This window comes from Chaetodon trifascialis, chromosome 22, assembly GCF_039877785.1.
Source record: "Chaetodon trifascialis isolate fChaTrf1 chromosome 22, fChaTrf1.hap1, whole genome shotgun sequence".
Classification (NCBI taxonomy): Eukaryota; Metazoa; Chordata; class Actinopteri; order Chaetodontiformes; family Chaetodontidae; genus Chaetodon; species Chaetodon trifascialis.
Genome location: NC_092077.1, coordinates 17,164,792 through 17,183,232, shown reverse-complemented (window position 1 = coordinate 17,183,232; position 18,441 = coordinate 17,164,792). Strand labels below are relative to the sequence as shown.

Genomic DNA, 18,441 nt, shown 5'->3' with positions numbered 1-18,441 from the left:
TTCCTCAAAGTGAGGAAGTAGAATATTCATATTTCACATAAATTTTTTAAACGCTAGAAGATACAATCATCACTGAAGTGTTTGCTTGGTAAAAAAAACAAATGGAGAGCTCAAAGTTGTTGTATTGAAATTTAAAGTGTTGACTGATTCACAATGTCAGCTCATGCACTGAGTAGCATGCAGGTAAACATTCTACCTTAAAAGCAGCCGGTAGCCTTTGAGCAGCAAAGTGAATTTAATTAGTTTTTCTCCTGCTAGCTTTAGCTCTAGCTAGCTAAAGTTAACTTGTAAAGATCAAAAAGTACCAAAAAGCATATTTGTGATGTCAAAGTGTCACATGATGCAATTCTTAATGAGCCAACTAAGACTCAGAAAACTTAATGAATATGTTTCAGCTGATGAAATAAACCCTCTGAGAAAACTCGTTAAGTTAGAGCAGCTAAAGGAACAAATGCTAGCAGCGACAAGTGGTAAAACTTTGGTTTAACATCACCAGAACAAGAGTTAGAGAGACGTGCTGTGGCTCTTCATTTTTTATTTATCTTGTTAAAATACATATGAAACAGATACAACAAATCATATTCCAAATGTTTACTTTAAATTATTACAAAAGTTATCACAAACTGTACACATCATGACAGCAACTGCAGTTGTTCTTGCTCAATATAGATTCAACCATAGACCGTGTGTAAAGATGGACGACGCATGTCGTACGAAATTGAAGCCAAAATATCCCGAATACGGATGGCGGTGGCGTCATGTGGAGTCGGAGTCTGCACAGTAGTGATTGGGGTGTCTAACCGTGGTAATGAGATCCTGCCCCTACATCCACCCGACACACCAGCTGCCAAATACGGTGCAACACCCCTTTTTTATAGCATCAAATAACAAATTCAAACTAGAGTTCATCAGAAGAATTGACACTTGTACTTTGACCTTTCTGGGCCTTTCTGTGTGGAGTTAACGTGTTCTCCCCGTGTTCACCTGGGGTATCCTCCATAAAATATACCCCCACTAAAAACATGCAAGAAGATCACCACCTGACCAATGGTGACGAAGAGAGTTGGGTCCCCGGTCGCCAGTCGGCTGGTAGCCCACCGCTCCTGGTCTGCCGCGGAGGAAGACGGACCAAGGATGGGTCAAATGCAGAGGAACAATTTCACTTGCATGACGTGTGCAGTCCTGTAACTCTCTGTGTGCTGCGACAAATAAAGGCGATTTCTTCTTGATTTTTAGTTCGCCGGATTTATCACCTATCCTGCATCCCGACAACAGGCTGTTTTGGCTTCAGTTTAGAGGAACCGTCACTGTCGTCCATCTTTATTTACAGCGAATGGACTCAGCCAATATGCAAATATTTACAGCTCAAAGCTCTAAAGTCCTAAACATGTAATAACTTGATAAGGTAGAGTTGGCTTCACTTGGTCTCCAGTTGGACTAATTGTTCACGACTATTACAGAACGTGTATAAATTTCACTCAGACGAGTCCGAGCTGTTCAAATTATCACCAAACGATAGAAGTACATTGTGATGTCTCGATTTCCATAAGTTTACGACAACTTCTTAAATTCCACTTTTGAGTATATACAAAGAGTGCCATTGACAAGTATATGTACAAATGTAAACACAAAGTATGAGATTTGAAATACTCTACCACGATCTTTTCTTACGTTTTCTCTCAATGGGTGTGTTTTTAAAGAGGTGAGAGGCATGCTACAGGTAAAAATATTTCTTTTTAACATTAAGGGCAGCACAGGGGAAGAAAAAAGCATCATTATATGCATGTGCAAGTAAGTTAACAGTACATAGCCTTTTTCTATTTGCTATGTTGGTTTCTTATTAGTTTCTTATTACTCACAAGAAGCTGTTGAGTCGATGACGTGTGTTTGATGCATTGAACTTAATTTCATATGGCTTAAAGTAAAAAATACATTTCTGAGTGTTTGGGTGTGTGTGTGATTCTAACTCCCTGAATTTGTAAGTGGTGAGGAATAGTTGTACAGTAAAGTTTGGTTAAATTTGAGGTTTGATTACTCTGTTTTTGTGTCGTTTGGCCTGTTGAGCATTTGTCATCATGCAGTTTACAGTGACAGTAATGGCTGAACACAACGCAATATGGCCAAGTGCAATATCCAAATCCCATGAGCTGCAATTTTTTGCTAAAGGTAAAAACAATGTACCATTAAATGAAGCGTTATGGTGCCACAGAGATGCTCCATCCTTCAAGTCATTTTTTCCAGAAATAACAGAACGTGCTTGTTTCATAAAGCCTCTAAAATAACTCAAAATTTAATTGCAATAATTAATTAATTTATTTTTTTGCATATTGTTCAGACCTAGAAACAGCGCTGGCTGATTTTCCCTCGACATCCATAGTCATTTTCAAAACAAGAGGTTCTTTATTTCCAGCTCCTTTGTAGCAGGTGACCTTCAGTTTTGTCGGCTAACACGACCGTCGCTAGCAGAACTTATCACCTGTTGCAAGCTCACTTATTATGCTAATGTTAGCTTCAGGAGTTAGATGAAAATGTCGCCTCCCCTTGACTTTTCAATGTGAGTTGTTTCAGCCCAGCTTCATAAATATCGTACTTAAAGACTGGGGCCAAAGAAGCATGTCCCAGGACAAAAGGTAAGCAGCCTTACCGGGTCTGGGTTGGTGAAGCGTAAACAGGTCAGAGCTTTAACTCTCATATAGTAACATCCAGGACTGCGTCTCCACAAAGTGGGGAATACTGCATGGTCGATTGTCAATGGGGCATCTTTATTTATCAACTAAATAACGCAGTATAAAATGCTCCTGGCCCTGCATGTAAAGCTAGGTTTGGTTGCTACTGTAGAATGTAAGCTAGTTAGCTGGAGATGCTAATGTTTTGAGCTCAAGCTGGAGCAGATAAACGCACTGTTTAACCAGCGTACCATTGTTCATTAGCATTGTTTCACTTTTTAATCTCAACATGAGGGACATTTGCAGTGTAAATAACAGTTAATTATATTCAATATAGATATAAGAGTCATAAGAGGATGAGTCTAACAAATTTCTATATGCTGCTCGTTCAATTTGCAATTATGTTCTCATTTCAGTCAGGTAAAGTTATTTCAAACACACTTTGACTTCACCTGTTTTCTGCATATGTTTGCTACATGTATCTGCTACAGTTTCACCAGATCTGAGAGTCCTGTTGGCTGTTCTGACACAATGGCTGCTTAATGGCCGGTTAACACATCTGTGACAGCTGTGATTGATGAATTTTAAGAGTGGTTTGCCCAGCCCTTGTAGACACTTAATTACCTGCATTCTCCAGCCAAAACGTGGATTTATTGACTGTTTTTTTTATCGAGCAAATGTTTTCATGGCACTGAGCGGCATAGCCCTTTAGCTTTGTGCCACTTCCAAGTAAAATGCTTACTCACTAAAGAGCTCTTGGGCCAGAAAAAATGTTACTCAAAATGCTGAAAACGTTGATCCGGCTGCGAGTGAATCACTGTTGAACTCTCACAGCGAGGCCTACCATTCATGTGGTCTGTGTACATGTTTCACAAATAAAGCCTTTCTGAGGATTTCAAAGCAGTCTTACGGAAAACAAGCTTGTACTGAATGACGGTGAATGCTGTGCATAGCCAGCTCTGTAGAGCACTTGAAGAACTGGAGTCCAAATGAACGAATGAAAACAATTTCAATACAACCTGTATAAACATATAAGAAATGGGGTGGAATGGATTTTCTTACAGCATGCTCACAAGAGACTGATAGGCAACACGACTTCCCAGTAACTCTGTACACACATCTGGTTTCTTACAGAGGTGGTGCCATCACTCTACCTGTGATCGTCAAGGTGTCTGCGGAGGTTTGGGCGAAGGACACGAACCTTGACTCTCAAAGCTTGCTGCTCTTCCAGGCCACTGCAAGGTAAAATATCACAAAACACGAGACATTACACAGGCTTTACCGTCCTTTTGTGGCATCAAAGCAAGTTATGACTCTAGTCCTCAGGATGTACTGTGATCATAGGCAAAAGAGTAGTGTTGGCCCAGCTGGGTCAGATCATGACACAGGGGACGGAACAGCTTTAAACTAACACAGTGATGTGTGAGGTTGATTTAGGAGCTTATCAATGCACTTTGTCCTCATACTGTTTGCTTACAACTCACAGAACACTTGCCTTGTATATACTTTTTATGTACTGTATGAACACCCATACTTTTCATATACCTGTGTACATTACAGTCCGGACCATTCTTTGCTCTCTACCTATTTTCCATTTATTTGTACAGCCTTTGTTGTGCTTGTTCTTAGTTGTATACCTGTTCTTGTGTAAGTACATTGAGAGTCACATTCTTTGTACTTGGCCAATAAAGCCGATTATGATTCTGATACTGGCATATGCAACAGCTCCAACATCAACAGTGACAAGATATAATATCAGTGGATTTGCATAATTGAACATATGCACAAAGACAACTTTAACTCAGTTAGAGCATACGATTTGTATGCCATGATATAATATGGGGTCTTACATTTTGTGTGCAGTTTTGCACACAAAAAACGCCAGTGAAGGGACAATAAAGGTAGGACAAGGCTGCATTCACCTTCACAAACTCATGAAACTATCAAAACATTGTTAGGCACTCCTACAGCAACATCCTCTCCTTTTTCTTTTGGCTTGCTCTGTATGTTTCAAACACGCACTTTCCCAAAAAGAATATATATTTTCCATTTTAAACCTCACACATTTCCCTATTGAGCTTGTGAGCATGTGTGTTATTCATAATGTTACTGCTGTACGTATTTACATATTTCACAGCGCAAAGTATCCCCAAGAATTTACACATGAACAATGACCAAATCCAAGTTGACTGTATTCTCATCTCCTTACACAATGATGCAGAACAATGTTTTGACAGGAGCTACAGAGGACATGGTTTTTGCCTATGATTACAGTTTTTGAAGTATATGAAGTAGTTTTACCACTGAAAATGGGTAATCACCTGCATTTTCCTATTCGTCAGATGAAGAGTGGGTGTGGCAAAAGAGGAAGAAACATTGATAACATGTAAAATGTGAAATTACATTTAGCCTCTCCCAATAAAAATTATGCCTTCCAGCAACTGTGGATCTGTCTTACAGTATTTACACATGGTGTCTTTTTAGCAAGCAAACTACACACCAGAGCATCAGTATGCCAGCTGTGTTTTGTTTGCAAAGATGGCAGCTTCTCTATGAGGACATGATGTCTGAGATGCTGCGTTTAAGCACTTATTCATGCTTATTCATGTTGGTCTCAAATTCTACATGAGTAAAGGACACACAAGCAAGACTTCAGTAAGACAGTATTGGAGTTGTTGGAAAGCACCTTTGACCAACGCAGGCTCGCTGTTTCCCCCGTAAGACACATTTGGTATCTCTGCATGTAACGCAAACCTCAAATTATCCCTCCAAGATCATTTTTTGGGGTGGTTTTTGGGGATTTTCACAGGAAAATACCTTTTTAGAAGGAGTAGGTTGGATGTTATAACCCAGACTGTATGTCCCTGTGTATCAAAACCTGTTGTTTCTGCTGCTCGTGTATGAGGACTGTTCATATTCTGCTTTCAGTGATAGTACATTAGCACAGCAAATGGCATTTTTACTATTTGCATTGATAATGCGTTCTTTCATCAGATTTTGAAGTATTTCGTAATATCAAATAAGAAAACTAAACGAAATGAAGGAAGAACCTCAACTAGACCGAGCTGGGATCAATGTCACGTTCAGGAGCCTCTAGAAATCTCTGTAAATATGAGACTGTACCTCTCCCAGAGCGTGCCAGTGTGTGATGGGCTTCCGTGGGTAAGCCAACATTTCATTCCAGTGATCTCGTCCAAGACCTTCAGCATCTGGCCCGGTGCGACACACACCAATCACCTCATTGTGTCCAACCCTGATAGCAAAACACACATCATCACTCATTTGGATGCACGTCGTAAAGCCTCTGGTAGTCCTGGAAAGTGAATGCGTATTTCATCAGTCTTAGATTACATCGAGTTCATCAAGGTCAGGTCTGAACCAGCTGAACACAATCGCACACCTAAATGCTTTTGATGATCAGTTTCTGTGTTTGAGATCCCTAAATTTTCTCCTCATCTTTGAACTCTGCTGACTTCTTCTTCGTGTGTATTGTACACACAGTCTCTAGTGACTGCTTTTAACTCACCGATCGTAATCCATCACCATGATGGACAGACTGACTTGTTCCACGTTCTCCGGGGGAATGTCGAAGATGATGGCCTCGTTGTACGCTGGATTAAGTGTGCTTTTCTTGATGGTTGTTTTCCGCTTCTTTAGTCTCCGTCCATCGCATATCAGGTAAACCTTCACGTAAGGGTCTGGGAGACATGTATGCACACATTTTACAGATAATTCATTTGTGTTGAAATTTCAGTTAAACGCACTGCTCAGACATGTGTTTCCCTATTCTGCCAGAGGTAAGACTTTCAATAATTTGTTCTTCCTGGCTTCTCTATTTGTCCTCCCCATTTCCATCCTTAATAGCCACCTGCCGTCTCCCCTCAGCTAAGTTTGATTTATGGCTCAGTTTGTGCGTTTGATGTGAGCCACATCTTATTTGCTGTCGGGTTACCTGAAGAGCCTGTGATGTCCATGGCTTTGAGGTTTCTGCATTTGATGACTGTTAGGGTCATTCTCCCTGCTGTGGGAAGGTAGCACAGCGAGTACATGATCTCTCCCAGGTCAACACTCTCCTGGAGGACACGAAAGAAAGACAACAGAGTGCCCATTTTAAATACTTTGACCACATCTCAACTCTTGGATGGATTGCCTTGAAATTTGGTTCAGATATTTATATCCTACTCAAGATGAATTGGAATAAATTTGGTGATCCTCTGACTCTGACTTTAATCACCATCATCAGCTCAGTGTTTTAATTAGCTATTCTAGGACTTCATGTTTGCTTTGCATGTTGAGGGCAGAGAAGAAATTATGTTCAGACAGCAAAATGACACCTGATATATCTTACCATTAGATAAACATTTAGGTTTTAATTGAGAAATGAACTCTATTGAACCAGAAACCTTCAAAGTATCTGAAAGCAATGCTGCATCGGCTACTCAAATGCATCACTGAAAAGAAAGATTCTTTTCCAGTCCGCTCAGCATTGGAAAATGCTCCATATGCCTTTACAAACTCTTTTACACACACATACACACTTGTAGGATGATACACCCAACACCTTGATCTGAACTATAAATCCACAATCTGAAGCTGCCCTGAGGTGCACTGGCAGAGGAGTTTTCAGGTCAATCCATGGCCTGTAGTTACAGGAGCTAAATACAATCGTCATACCACACAAGCAAGGATAAGGATTGGCTTAAGGGATACTGTGTTAAGCAATTTAAGTACTTAAAAAGGAAAAAAAGGCATATTTATCTCCAAATTTACAAGACATTTAAATGTTCTAGCTCTAAGAATGAATATATCTTTAGTTTTTCTGGAGGCCTGGAAATGTTTTAAACCAAAAGCGACCCAAAAAGTTCACCTTTCTTATCCATGTCAACATTATCTACATTCTCTGTGCTGTAGCCTTGTTACTCCTCCTGACGTTGCATGTACCGAGTATAGAAGGTACACCAGGCTGTGGTTGTTTGCCATGAAACCCCAAAAGGTGGACTTTCCTTTCTGATAATGTGCTACCCTTTCCAAAATGTACCCATTAAGAAACTTAAACAATCCTAACTCTGACTGCTTCTAAGACACAAGCCTGGTATAAAACAAGCAAATTAACACCAACAAGCTTATTGAGGAAATGGAGAAATCGTTGGTCTAATATTTTATTCTGAACATATAGTTCCTCCCTTGCTATTAATGTAGCCTACAGAAGTTAAAGTGACCCTGACAAGAATGGCCCAGTGCATATCACAATGAAAACACTCATAAATAAAGCTCTTCAGTAAACTGTGATAAGTGTTAACGTAGGAGTGAATTCATTGTGGGCTAAATCAGCACATTCTTTCCTAGAGAGAGTTCATATGAGGACATGCTCTCCACAGTATGCTATCACAGCCTGTTTGTGTAAAGACTTTAAAGTTTGAGAACATATTGTTGCTGACAAGAAAAAAGAATGAATACATCTATCTGATCAGATCGCTTTATTCTGTGCCTATATTTGCATCCGTAGAATAGCCAGCAGTTTCTGAAAAGTGTGTGTGGGCGTTTGGCTGATTCAATGCATTTCCCAAAGCATTTGAATTATGCAATGCGTTCCACCTGCCACTTTTGTGGGACGATGTTGATGAATTCAGGCTCTCAGAGGTGATTCAGTGCAATGCTTCATGCTTAGACCTTTCAAATGGTATAAGTTCCCAGTTGGCGGTGTATTAGTGTGAACACCAACTCACCGTAGTTGCTGCATGAATATCCTTCCACACTACAGCCTCCCTGGAAAGATCAGAGAGTTCAAAGAGGTTGTCCACCAACACCTCGCCAATCATATCATGGCTGGTGAAGCGGTCAAAGTCGTAGACACTGAAGTGCAGCTTGCGGTTGCAAAGCTCATCGTATACCACGGGGAAACAGAAGGTCTCGTCGAACATGGGGTTCAGATTCTTGCGGTGGACGCGCGTCTGGAACTTCTTCTTCCTCTCTGGTAGCAGGTAGATCTTGACATATGGGTCGGAGGTGCCCGTGAAGTCTTTGGCAGGCAGGTCCAAAGCCTTGAGGATCCTCACCACCAAAGCTTGCTCCTCGTAGTCGTAACGCAGCGAGAAGCTGAGCTTTCCGCAAGTCTCCACGGGCTCTTTGGCCTCGTCCTCTGAGTCCACAGATTTCTGCTTGTAGAGTTCGGGTTTTATTCTTCCGATGCTTGCTGTAGAAGACTGACGGAGAGGCACTGTGTCCATGCTGAAGTCGACGCTGGTGACATTCATCTGACGAGGCAGGTGGCGCCGGAATGAATTGTGCCTGTTGAAAAGGGTAAAGGGCATCGGGTAAATGTCTCAAGTGTCAGTGTTATGCATGAGTGGCTTTGTTATGATAGGTGCTAATGGTTTGTCAGGAGAGAACTTTATCTAAAAAGCATGATGCATAATAATGTGGCACTCATGGAAGGTGTTCTGACATATTACTGTTAGAATAGCTCAAAAAATGGTCTTTGGTTTGTCTTTAGCCTTCAAGAAAGAAGCACAATAATAATAATAATATTCGCCTGATATACTGCAGCCGAGTCCTACAGTGGCTGTAGTTCTCAATATGGATCAATAATAAGGCAATAACAGTAATGGTGTACATGCAGTATGTTGAGACTGGTAAAGTGGCTTAATGTGCCTAAAATCAACCCCACAACCTTGATTTTGTAGGCGGCCTGAGGACACTGACACCAAAGAACACTCAGCATACTGCTCTGTTTTGCAGCTGGTTTTACCTGAAAGTAGTGCCAGACCATAAAATCACAACTCAATTTATTCTCTGCTGCACTGACCATGGGTTTGGAAAAAAAACACATCTCCAGCATTCAGGTTTGAGCTCTTGTACAAATTACCTGAATGCTGCAAAATTCTGTGAAGTTGACGTCTTTCGAGAAAAACCATGGCCGTGTTTGACTCGCCAATCTCGTCACCTAGCAACTGGACCTCCTCCTTTCTGACAGTAAGACAATCACAGCGATCTGACAGCCGTGGCACAAATGATATGGCACAGGAAGCACAGCTGAAAATTGAATACTCCATTCAAGTATTGTAAACAGCACAGAAGGCTGCGTGTTGTCCAAGAGCCAGTACAAACTGTAAGAGGACGGAAAATCACCTGAAACACAACCAAAACACACGTGCCCACACCTCTTGTCTTGCAGTTGTGTTGTTGACATTTAAGCTTCTTTAAACCAAGACATATAAACCCAATCCATGGAGGATTACACCAAATCCATTACTAACGCCACAGATAAAACCCTAATTTTATTGCTTTCTATTTCAGCTTTCTCTAATGTCATCGTGAACATGATCCAAGAAGTTGGATGTAAAATGAGTACGACTTCTTCATCTCTCTCATCCTCATTCTTAAAATTCAGAGAGTTGCAAACCCCTTTTATCCCCCAAAAACTGATATCTAAGAAAATGAGGGTTGATGAGAGTACAAGCTCATCAGAGACTACTTGTGTGAAACAGTTTGTTTTATGGATTATAAAGACAGATTGAATCATGCTATGGTACTTATTGGTGCCCCAAAAACAATTAGAGCTGAAATTATTAAAAGTATTTTTCAAATGACAAATATTTCCTGGTTCCAGCCTCTCAAATGTAAGGATATGCAGCTTCTCCTTGTTTGATATTATCGTAAACTGAATGTTGTGGGGTTCTGGAATGCCGAAAAAGCAGTTTGAAGATGTTGTGATGTGTATTTTCTTCACTTTTTGACATTTTGTGTATCAAATGATGAATCAAATCATTAATTATTAAGAGTTTGCTGCAAGCTGTAGATGTTTTTGCCATTTTGTCATTCAAAAAGGAAATAATCAATGAACATCAGCAATCACTGTCAGCAGAGTTGGTGGAGGGATGGACACAGTAGGCGTTGTAATCTTTAACCTGGCCTTTCTGCATCCCTGGTGGGCGTTTCAGTCATGAAGATCTTGGTCTCCATATAATTTAATTAACGAGCTTAACGACGAACCAAAGCAGTCGCCATTAACGACTTCCTCTGAGAAACTGAGCGCAGCTGCCCGGTGCGTCCCACCAGAAACCAGCCTTCCACCATGACAGCTCCAACCCCACAGCACTGCTAATTATGGACGTTATAGTTTAAACACAGTGCTGGAAAACAAAGAGGACCAAGAGCTGGTTGTTTAATTACTGGGGTTGCTTCCCGCTGTTACCATAGCAGCTTGACCGGCACGAACTATAGATTATAGGGTTTGAACTGGAGCATGGAGATATACGGCAGCCCTGGCTGATGAGCCTGCAGGAAGTGATCTTTTTTTCTGTTCAGACAGTGCAGGAGACACACAATACAGCGTTTCAAGGTCACCAGCCAGTCCCTGATGCTCTACATGACACGTGCCAAAGCACCTCAAGGGCAGTGGCTACTCTGTCACGAACTGTCAGAACAGCTTCTGCATTGTGTGGGCATCGGTTTTGTGTGTTCCCTCCTGTAGCATGGGTGGGGGGAAACAAATGAAAGTGGGTTCAAAAGTGCTGCCATTGTGCTGTAATTGTAAGCACCAGATACATGTGTATAAATAGCTTGTCATCAGGATGGTGTCCTCAGTACAGGGCAGACAGGGAGGGGCTGCAGTGGGTTCATGTGGAGTACCTGGAGGAGGAGGTTGGCTCAGTGGTCTGCCTCTGGATTTTAGCCTGCTGGCTGAGCTTTTCCCTCAGCGCTGTTTGCACCTCGGCGGGGATGTCCGGAGACGTCTGGCTGATCTTCATGGCCGCCTCCAGGAGCTTGACAGAGCTCCGTCCATTCACCTTCACTTCCAGCGGGTACTTCTTCTCCACCTCTGCTGCCTTGCACTCGGTGATGGGCGGGGAGTTGGGCGGAGGCGCCTCGGGGAAACCCACGTGGAGGCCATTTTCGACGTGGGCTGACAGAGTCTTGCTCCTCCAAATGGGCCAGCACAGCTTCCAAAAGACAAAGAGAGAGACTACCAACAGGGCGAGGCCACAGAAACCCACGACCACAGCTAGGAGACTAATAGAGATGTCTACGTGTAATCATGGAGACCCACAGAGGAAGACAGAGACACATAAAAAGGAAAGAAGCAAGCAAGGGACAAAATATGACAGACAAACATGCAAGGGAGAAAGAGAAAAAGGAGAGAAAGCAAGCTGTAAGAAAGAGGGGGCAGCATATGCACAAGTCATATAAAACCTTTGTCAAGGAGCCACAGCGACAAGAGAATCACATGTTCAGACTGAAGTGAAAAAAAAAAAAAAAATCATTTGTGTCCCATCTGCTCCTAACGTCTCCTGTCCTTACTCACATTTAAATGCAAAGTTTGTACTGACTGACAGATGCTCAGTGCATCCTATAAATGTAGCTTTCAAGGTGAGAAATGGAAAGAAAGACGAGAGAAAGGCAGAATAATCATGTCTTCAGTCAGATGTCCGCCTCGGTCTGTTTTCCACCTGTTGCTAGCAGTCTGGGCTGTGCTGCAGCAAGATGCGTAACAGGTAGAGAAGCTGTTCCACCACAGTTCACCACGATAAAATCCATGCAGCTAAGTGGTGTAATAAAGTTTGAACAAGTGACAGCTGACGTTTACTTTCTCCAAACGCTACTCTACAGCTACTCCATCTCTGTCTTTCAGAGGGAACAAACGAAAGTGATTAATGTAGGAAACAGGGGAAAGATAAAGTAATAACTTTGTTCCATTTACCTGCGTGTCCTTTACCTGGTATGCTGCTCTCCAGAGGAAATATATCCGAACATTTGTCCCGGTCTACGTTTCCCGTGAGACAAAGTTCCGTAACGATTTGGAGAGCCCTTTGGCACAAGGTGATGCTGTCCTCCGTCCGGACACTCATGTCTCTCCTGTTAAGCCATTGCACGCCGGAGGAGCCAGGAGGGCGGCGGTTCATTTGGGCACGTTTTTATGCGCCGCAAAGTGCAGCCTGTCCGCGGGAGACAGCAGAGAGGCACGCTGCGTCCTGATCCATATCCAGCGCGCAACGAGGAACGACTGGTCAGACGCGCTCGCTGCGTTGGAATAACAGGCGGCGGGGTGCTGGAGTCCAACCCTCGCCACGACCAATAGCAATGCGTATCAGTTTGCTAGTGAGCCCTGACAGCTTGGGGCAGTAACGGGATTACTTTGTCCAGTAATGAGTACTGGTGACATGTATGCGTTGCCGCGTTTCGTCCAGTACATGCTGGTTTTTAGACTCCATCCTTCCAACCCCCAACAGGTCTTTGTCCCCTGTGACCCTGAGGAGGGGATGATGGGAGGGACATTAAAAAGAATAAGAAAAAAAAGCATTAGAATAGCTTATTACAGCTACAATACAGATTATTGAATATTGCATTAGAGGTTAAAAAAAGTGTATGTGTGTAGGTATATATGCACATATGTGTGTGTACATATAGCAATTAATTATGCTGTGAGCTTGCAGCAGGTGGTCTGTAAATCAAACATTATATATAAATTATTTAAAGCGTAGAATCAACAGGTTAGAAAGCTGATGTAATTGAATGTCAGGTACCGCTCTGACATGTCAAAATGACCAGTTATTCAGTCTGAGAATGAATGTCATAATTTATCCATGTAAAATCTAATATGATTCATCTCTTTGATGTTATTATTTTGGCACACTTGAGACTTACATTGTGTGATTGCACAAAGCTTTTACTCCTCATCTTTCACAGTTGCATATCTAATCTCATGATTATTTCTTTAATTTTACATATATAGCCACAGTGTGTGATCAATGCTGAACTTTTACTTTTGCACACACTGTTGTCCGTTTAAACTAGAAAAGTTAATAAAGGATGGGCTTGGATTTTGAATTATTCTTATAACTTCAAACACATAGTTATAATTTAAAAATGCGTACTTGGTATCACCATGAGAGATGTGCATGTCTGTGGAAAACTGCAATTAAATTGACTTTATTCTCAACCAAAGCCATAAAACACTCTACGTAAAATAGTGAGGAAGCCAGACAATCAAAAGGTTCAAGTTCAAGGATCTTTTGTTTCTGTCACGACAAAGTCGACACTGTAGCTCCCACTGCAGGAGCACAGTCCTTATCCAGCCTGTTTTCACTGGGTATTTCTATTATTTACCTTACATGCCATATCAGCAGGGGAGGGGGCACAAAACTGTAGCCAAAGGAAACTGGAAATTGCTGTGGCGAAAGAGAGAACAACAATAGCTGCAATGCAAGAGTGACAAATACAGCTGAGGGTAATTCAAAACTTTGGAGCCGCGGTTCCTGTGGCACCTGTCCTGAAGCAGAGAGGTCAGCAGAGGAAATGAAGTGGAGAGACAAATCCTTTTCACACCCAGACAGAGCCATGTGATCGACCGACAGCACACATATACAGGAGTGATCATTGAAACAGCTCCTCATTTTTAAAGCTAATGTGAAAGGATACATCAACCATTTTAACCCAAAGAATGAGGGAAAAAAAAGGAAATTCAGTGAGTCCATACATTATTTCCATCCATTTAAAGTGACACGTACAATATGCATGCTCACATTTGTCAACCAATGTCAAAGGATACTTGGATTAGGAGCGCCTTCCTGCACCTTTACATTCACCTCCCGTGAGCTCATTTTGACTAACCAGATTGACATTAAGTTTCTCATTGTACCTCTTACAATACATGTATGAATTCATGCGCATTAGAAGTCAGTGCTTTAGTATATAATATGGAAGAAAAACCTGTGCTAGAAAAGTTAATTGTGTCACACTTTGAACAATGTGCTGAATGCTGTCTTAAGCCATGAGGAGTGTTTGGCAGACCTCCAGAATTTGGCATCAACCGACAGAAGGACGAAATAAGCAGCTGCTGCACTGAACTGGATTTGGCAAAGCAGACTCAGTTCAATATGATGCAACTGATACGGATCTCATACAGCCTGGAGTTTGGCACTCTGGGCCGCGTGGACCGTAATGTAATCATTTAACAGGACGATGCTCTTTAGAGCACAAAAGGACAATTAAAAGATCTGCTTGCAAGCCTCTCGTGGCATTTTGCCATCATGAATAACTTCAGTATCCATAACAATGCCAAACTTTGTGTCAGCCTTTGCAGTTGGTGCATCTCTGTGTGTTTTAACTCCCATGGTGGTTTATTCCCAACCCCAAATCTTCTGAGATGAAGGACTTGAATCCAAAAGTGGCTGTCTGCCAGACAATAGCTTCCTGTATAGATTGCCTTTGTGAGTTAATGTCCTCTGTTAATGTCCAGGGTAGCATTGTGGAGGGAAATAAACAGCATTTGTGCTGCGACCGAGCCTGCTGGGACGTTTGAGTACTGCTAGAAAATCAACTCCACTTTAAAATGCATTTTAAATGGCAGTTATAGGTTACGAATTAGAGAGCTGAAGGGAGGGAGCGCCAGATGATGAAAGGTTAGCGTGCGATTATGTTAATGCTAAGTTGTAAACACAAAAGCAATCACTGCCCACTCCGTCTGTACTGCCTGTCTGTTCTTTTCTCCCAAACACAAAGAAGGAGGAAAAAATTTAGAGCACCAACTGTGCTTCTGTGCAGTTATCCCATCAGGTTTGATTTATATTGTAATGGTGTCTGCATTGCAGTGTCTTCAAAACAAGCTTGATGTAAGATAAATTCTAAGTTAAGGTTTAGTCTCATTTAATGACCTCCAAGCATGACAGAGGAGCAACCAGTCCTCATACATAAAGGACGTAACTGAGAGCTCCTGATATGTTTTGCAGTTAAACAGGTCTAACGAAACAAAAGGTGAGCGTTTAATAACACTAAACAGGCAGGAACAAAAGGCTGAGGAGTGATCCAGAGAACACAGATTAACTGAAAGAAACTACTACTGACTAATGACACACAGGTGATACAGAAAACAGGAGGCAAAACATGCAAAAACAGGAAGTAAAACAAAACATGACAGATAAGGAGAATTACCTTCAAAATAAAACAGGAAACAGCCTAAGCAAGACCCCCAAACCATAACAGTTCCTTCCAAAGACCCCATCTGTACCTGTGGCTAATCAATCACATCTGTCTCGTCTCGTCCAAAGAGGTAGACGGAAATGTCAGACATGCCTGCGTGTTGAGCTTCATATAAAGCCAAAGAATAGCGGAAGGAACAGCTCTGAAACAGGGAGAGCTTGAACGGGATTTGATTCAACCTGGCCCTCTGAAGCAGTGGTGGAGAAACCAGGTGGAGCTGGGGGGAATCAAGATCAGGATGGGGGAGCCACCTCTTCAGCTGCTTGGAAGTTTTTGGTTAGTGCCTCCAACAACACAAGAAACTGCGTCAAAGGGAAAGGATCAGGCGAGCTTAAATATCTTTGTGTGCAAGTGTGATGTGTTCAAATGCGGTCTTTGTTCCTGAACCTAGTTATAAAACTTTGTTTGACAAAAGTGCTTTAAACGTGGTGAGGCTAAGCAATACAGAACAAATCTTTAACAATTTCTCACAAATTGATGTGGCCAGTAGAGACATTTTGTGAGTGAAACTGTTGAAGAAAAGGTTATATCTCTGTTTCTAAACTTTGGTTCCCTTTCCTTCTGTTGGGTTGCGGGAGGACAGAGTCTGAGAATGTCAAATGCCATGGTAAATGTCAGTGGAGTGGCCACCAAGACGGCAGTGTGAAAGTGTTCATATCTCTGACGGAGGGTACAAAATGTTCAGCTTATGGTGCTTACACAAGAGGGTAAACAGCAGTGGAATTTCTCTAAGTTATACATCAAGCAAATACGAGAAGAAATGTTGTTTGCTTCAAGTATTATAACAACCAAAGGAAGGTTTTCATCATTAACAAGGTAGCATAAAAAAAGAAAGCTGTTCACCGTCTTCAGTGTTATGATGCTGTGTATTTCAGTGAGAGCGGGCGGCCGAGGAGCCTTGTGGCGACAGACATGCTTCAAGAACATGGTCTGTTACATTGGCTGACATTAAGGGAGGCTGCAAGTGAGAAATGATTTAATCATTAACATTCATGAGCGGGAACATGGGTGGCTTCCAGCATGCTGCGCCGCTGCCTGAAACAAAACACAGCGAGCACAACAGAGAAATTACAGCCGTAATTGATTATTTTGGAGACAGTGAGAACATCATCAGAAATCTGAATGCATCAGCACAACCTGGGGGAGAGAGCCAGTCGTCTGTGAATGTCAAGCACACTAATTGTGGAAAAGACAATCTCAAAGAAGCACTTGGGTTACACAGTGTTTTCTCTCAAGAGCCGGGGAAGTGTTTCGACTTGTTTTTTTAGTTCGAGCACTGGTTTGTAGCAGCTTTCAGTTTTTGCTTGACTTTCCTCCCAGCATCAGTCACAGAGGCGCGATGTGTGAGGCTGGATCAATTTGTCACTTAACAGTTTAATGACACCCTGGCTGCCCCCGTAGCGCCCTCCTAAAAAGACTGCTTTGTGTTAATTATTCTCACAACAGTCGAAGCCGCTGAAGCTGGGATTTGTTGCCCGTGAGTGCCATTTGGTAGATTTGAATGTGTCAGCAACATAACAGGGATTATTTTCTTATGTTTACACAGTGCAGAGAGTGGAGTCTCCACGCTCAATATATTTTTTGAAATGAGAAGACACTGAGCTGTTTAAATAGCTGGTGCTTAGTCTCGATCAACAGTGGGAAATGAAAATATAGAACTTATACTACACAGGAGTAATGCAGTGTTCCTGGAATTACTTCCTGGAAAAGTGCACTCAAAGATCTCAATGTTGATGTTAAATTAGTTTTATATTTGACTTGCTTACAGATACTGTTGTCCCACAATTATGTGCACAAATGGAGGATCCACTTGTCGCTAGAAGAGATTAAAAGGACAGAAATTATGGTGAAACAGCTCCAGGAACATCATTAGTTGGTGGAAGCTTTTGCATGTCGCAGTTATGTGTTAATATTGTTTACAGAGTATTTCATAGTTTTAGTATATATCATAGAATTTGGACATATCTTAAAGCAGTGTGTTTGTAGGTTTCAGCTCTTGCACAGGTTACAATTGTGCTCAAATAATGTATATTTTATATTTTTGCAGACCAAACATTCTAGATTTTTTAATGTGTTTACAGACAATGTGAATATCTGTCAGCAGGTGTCTGTCTGAAGGCTCCATAAAGCCGAGGCGAGCTACAGATTCAGGTGATGATCCTCTGTTTCCAGCACTCCCTCTCACATTGTCATTTGATACATCTTATTATAAAAATAGTGATTCTAGCCACTTTAAGTGCACATTTATTATGTGTCATGCCCTGTTGTTATGTAACGCATCTAACGGATGCTGTCTGTTTGTGGTTTCACACAGTGAAGTTCAACACGTCCTCTAAGTGAATCAACACACAAATTCACCAATTATATTGCGAAAGAGGATGGAATGCATTCACCAGCTCGTCTCCCGTTGAAGAAAAATGTCTGATTTGTGGTTAACCTGTTAAAAAGACATCTTTTATTCCCCTCATGGAGCAGGTCTGATTTAATCATGGATTTCCTAATGGCTCTGTGGTTTAATTAGGCCATTTAAAGGTTAACTGCCAGGTCTGCACCCACATCCACACAGTCAGATATCTTTCATCGCCCTGTTCCCTCTGCAGCAGTCCTATCAGCTCCACACGTGACTGTGGAATTGTTTTTTTTTATTGTGGTATATTTTTATATAAGTAATGAGATATATTCGCTGCATGTTGCCTTCAACATTACTATCTATAGACTCATTTGTCACAGCAGGATGTTACAGAGACTGTCAGATTTGTCCTCCCACTTAGTGGCACACCCATCATCTAACACAGGT

At 41.8% G+C, this 18,441-nt stretch overlaps 1 protein-coding gene across 2 annotated transcripts; it reads right to left on the bottom strand.

Annotated features, from left to right (window-relative positions):
* Positions 1–519: 519 nt before the first annotated feature.
* syt10 (synaptotagmin X) lies at positions 520–12,671 on the bottom strand. 2 transcript variants are annotated; one of them, XM_070991971.1, is made up of 7 exons: positions 12,367–12,671; positions 11,298–11,691; positions 8,393–8,954; positions 6,619–6,739; positions 6,193–6,364; positions 5,790–5,919; positions 520–3,901 (listed from the first exon to the last, which is right to left on the bottom strand). In XM_070991971.1, exons 1-7 carry the CDS (start codon positions 12,566–12,568, stop codon positions 3,830–3,832), a joined length of 1,653 nt encoding a protein of 550 aa, XP_070848072.1. In that variant the 5' UTR covers positions 12,569–12,671; the 3' UTR covers positions 520–3,829. The 2 variants fall into 2 exon arrangements, with proteins under 2 accessions (XP_070848072.1, XP_070848073.1); XM_070991972.1 differs by having other exon boundaries at positions 12,382–12,538.
* Positions 12,672–18,441: the final 5,770 nt, after the last annotated feature.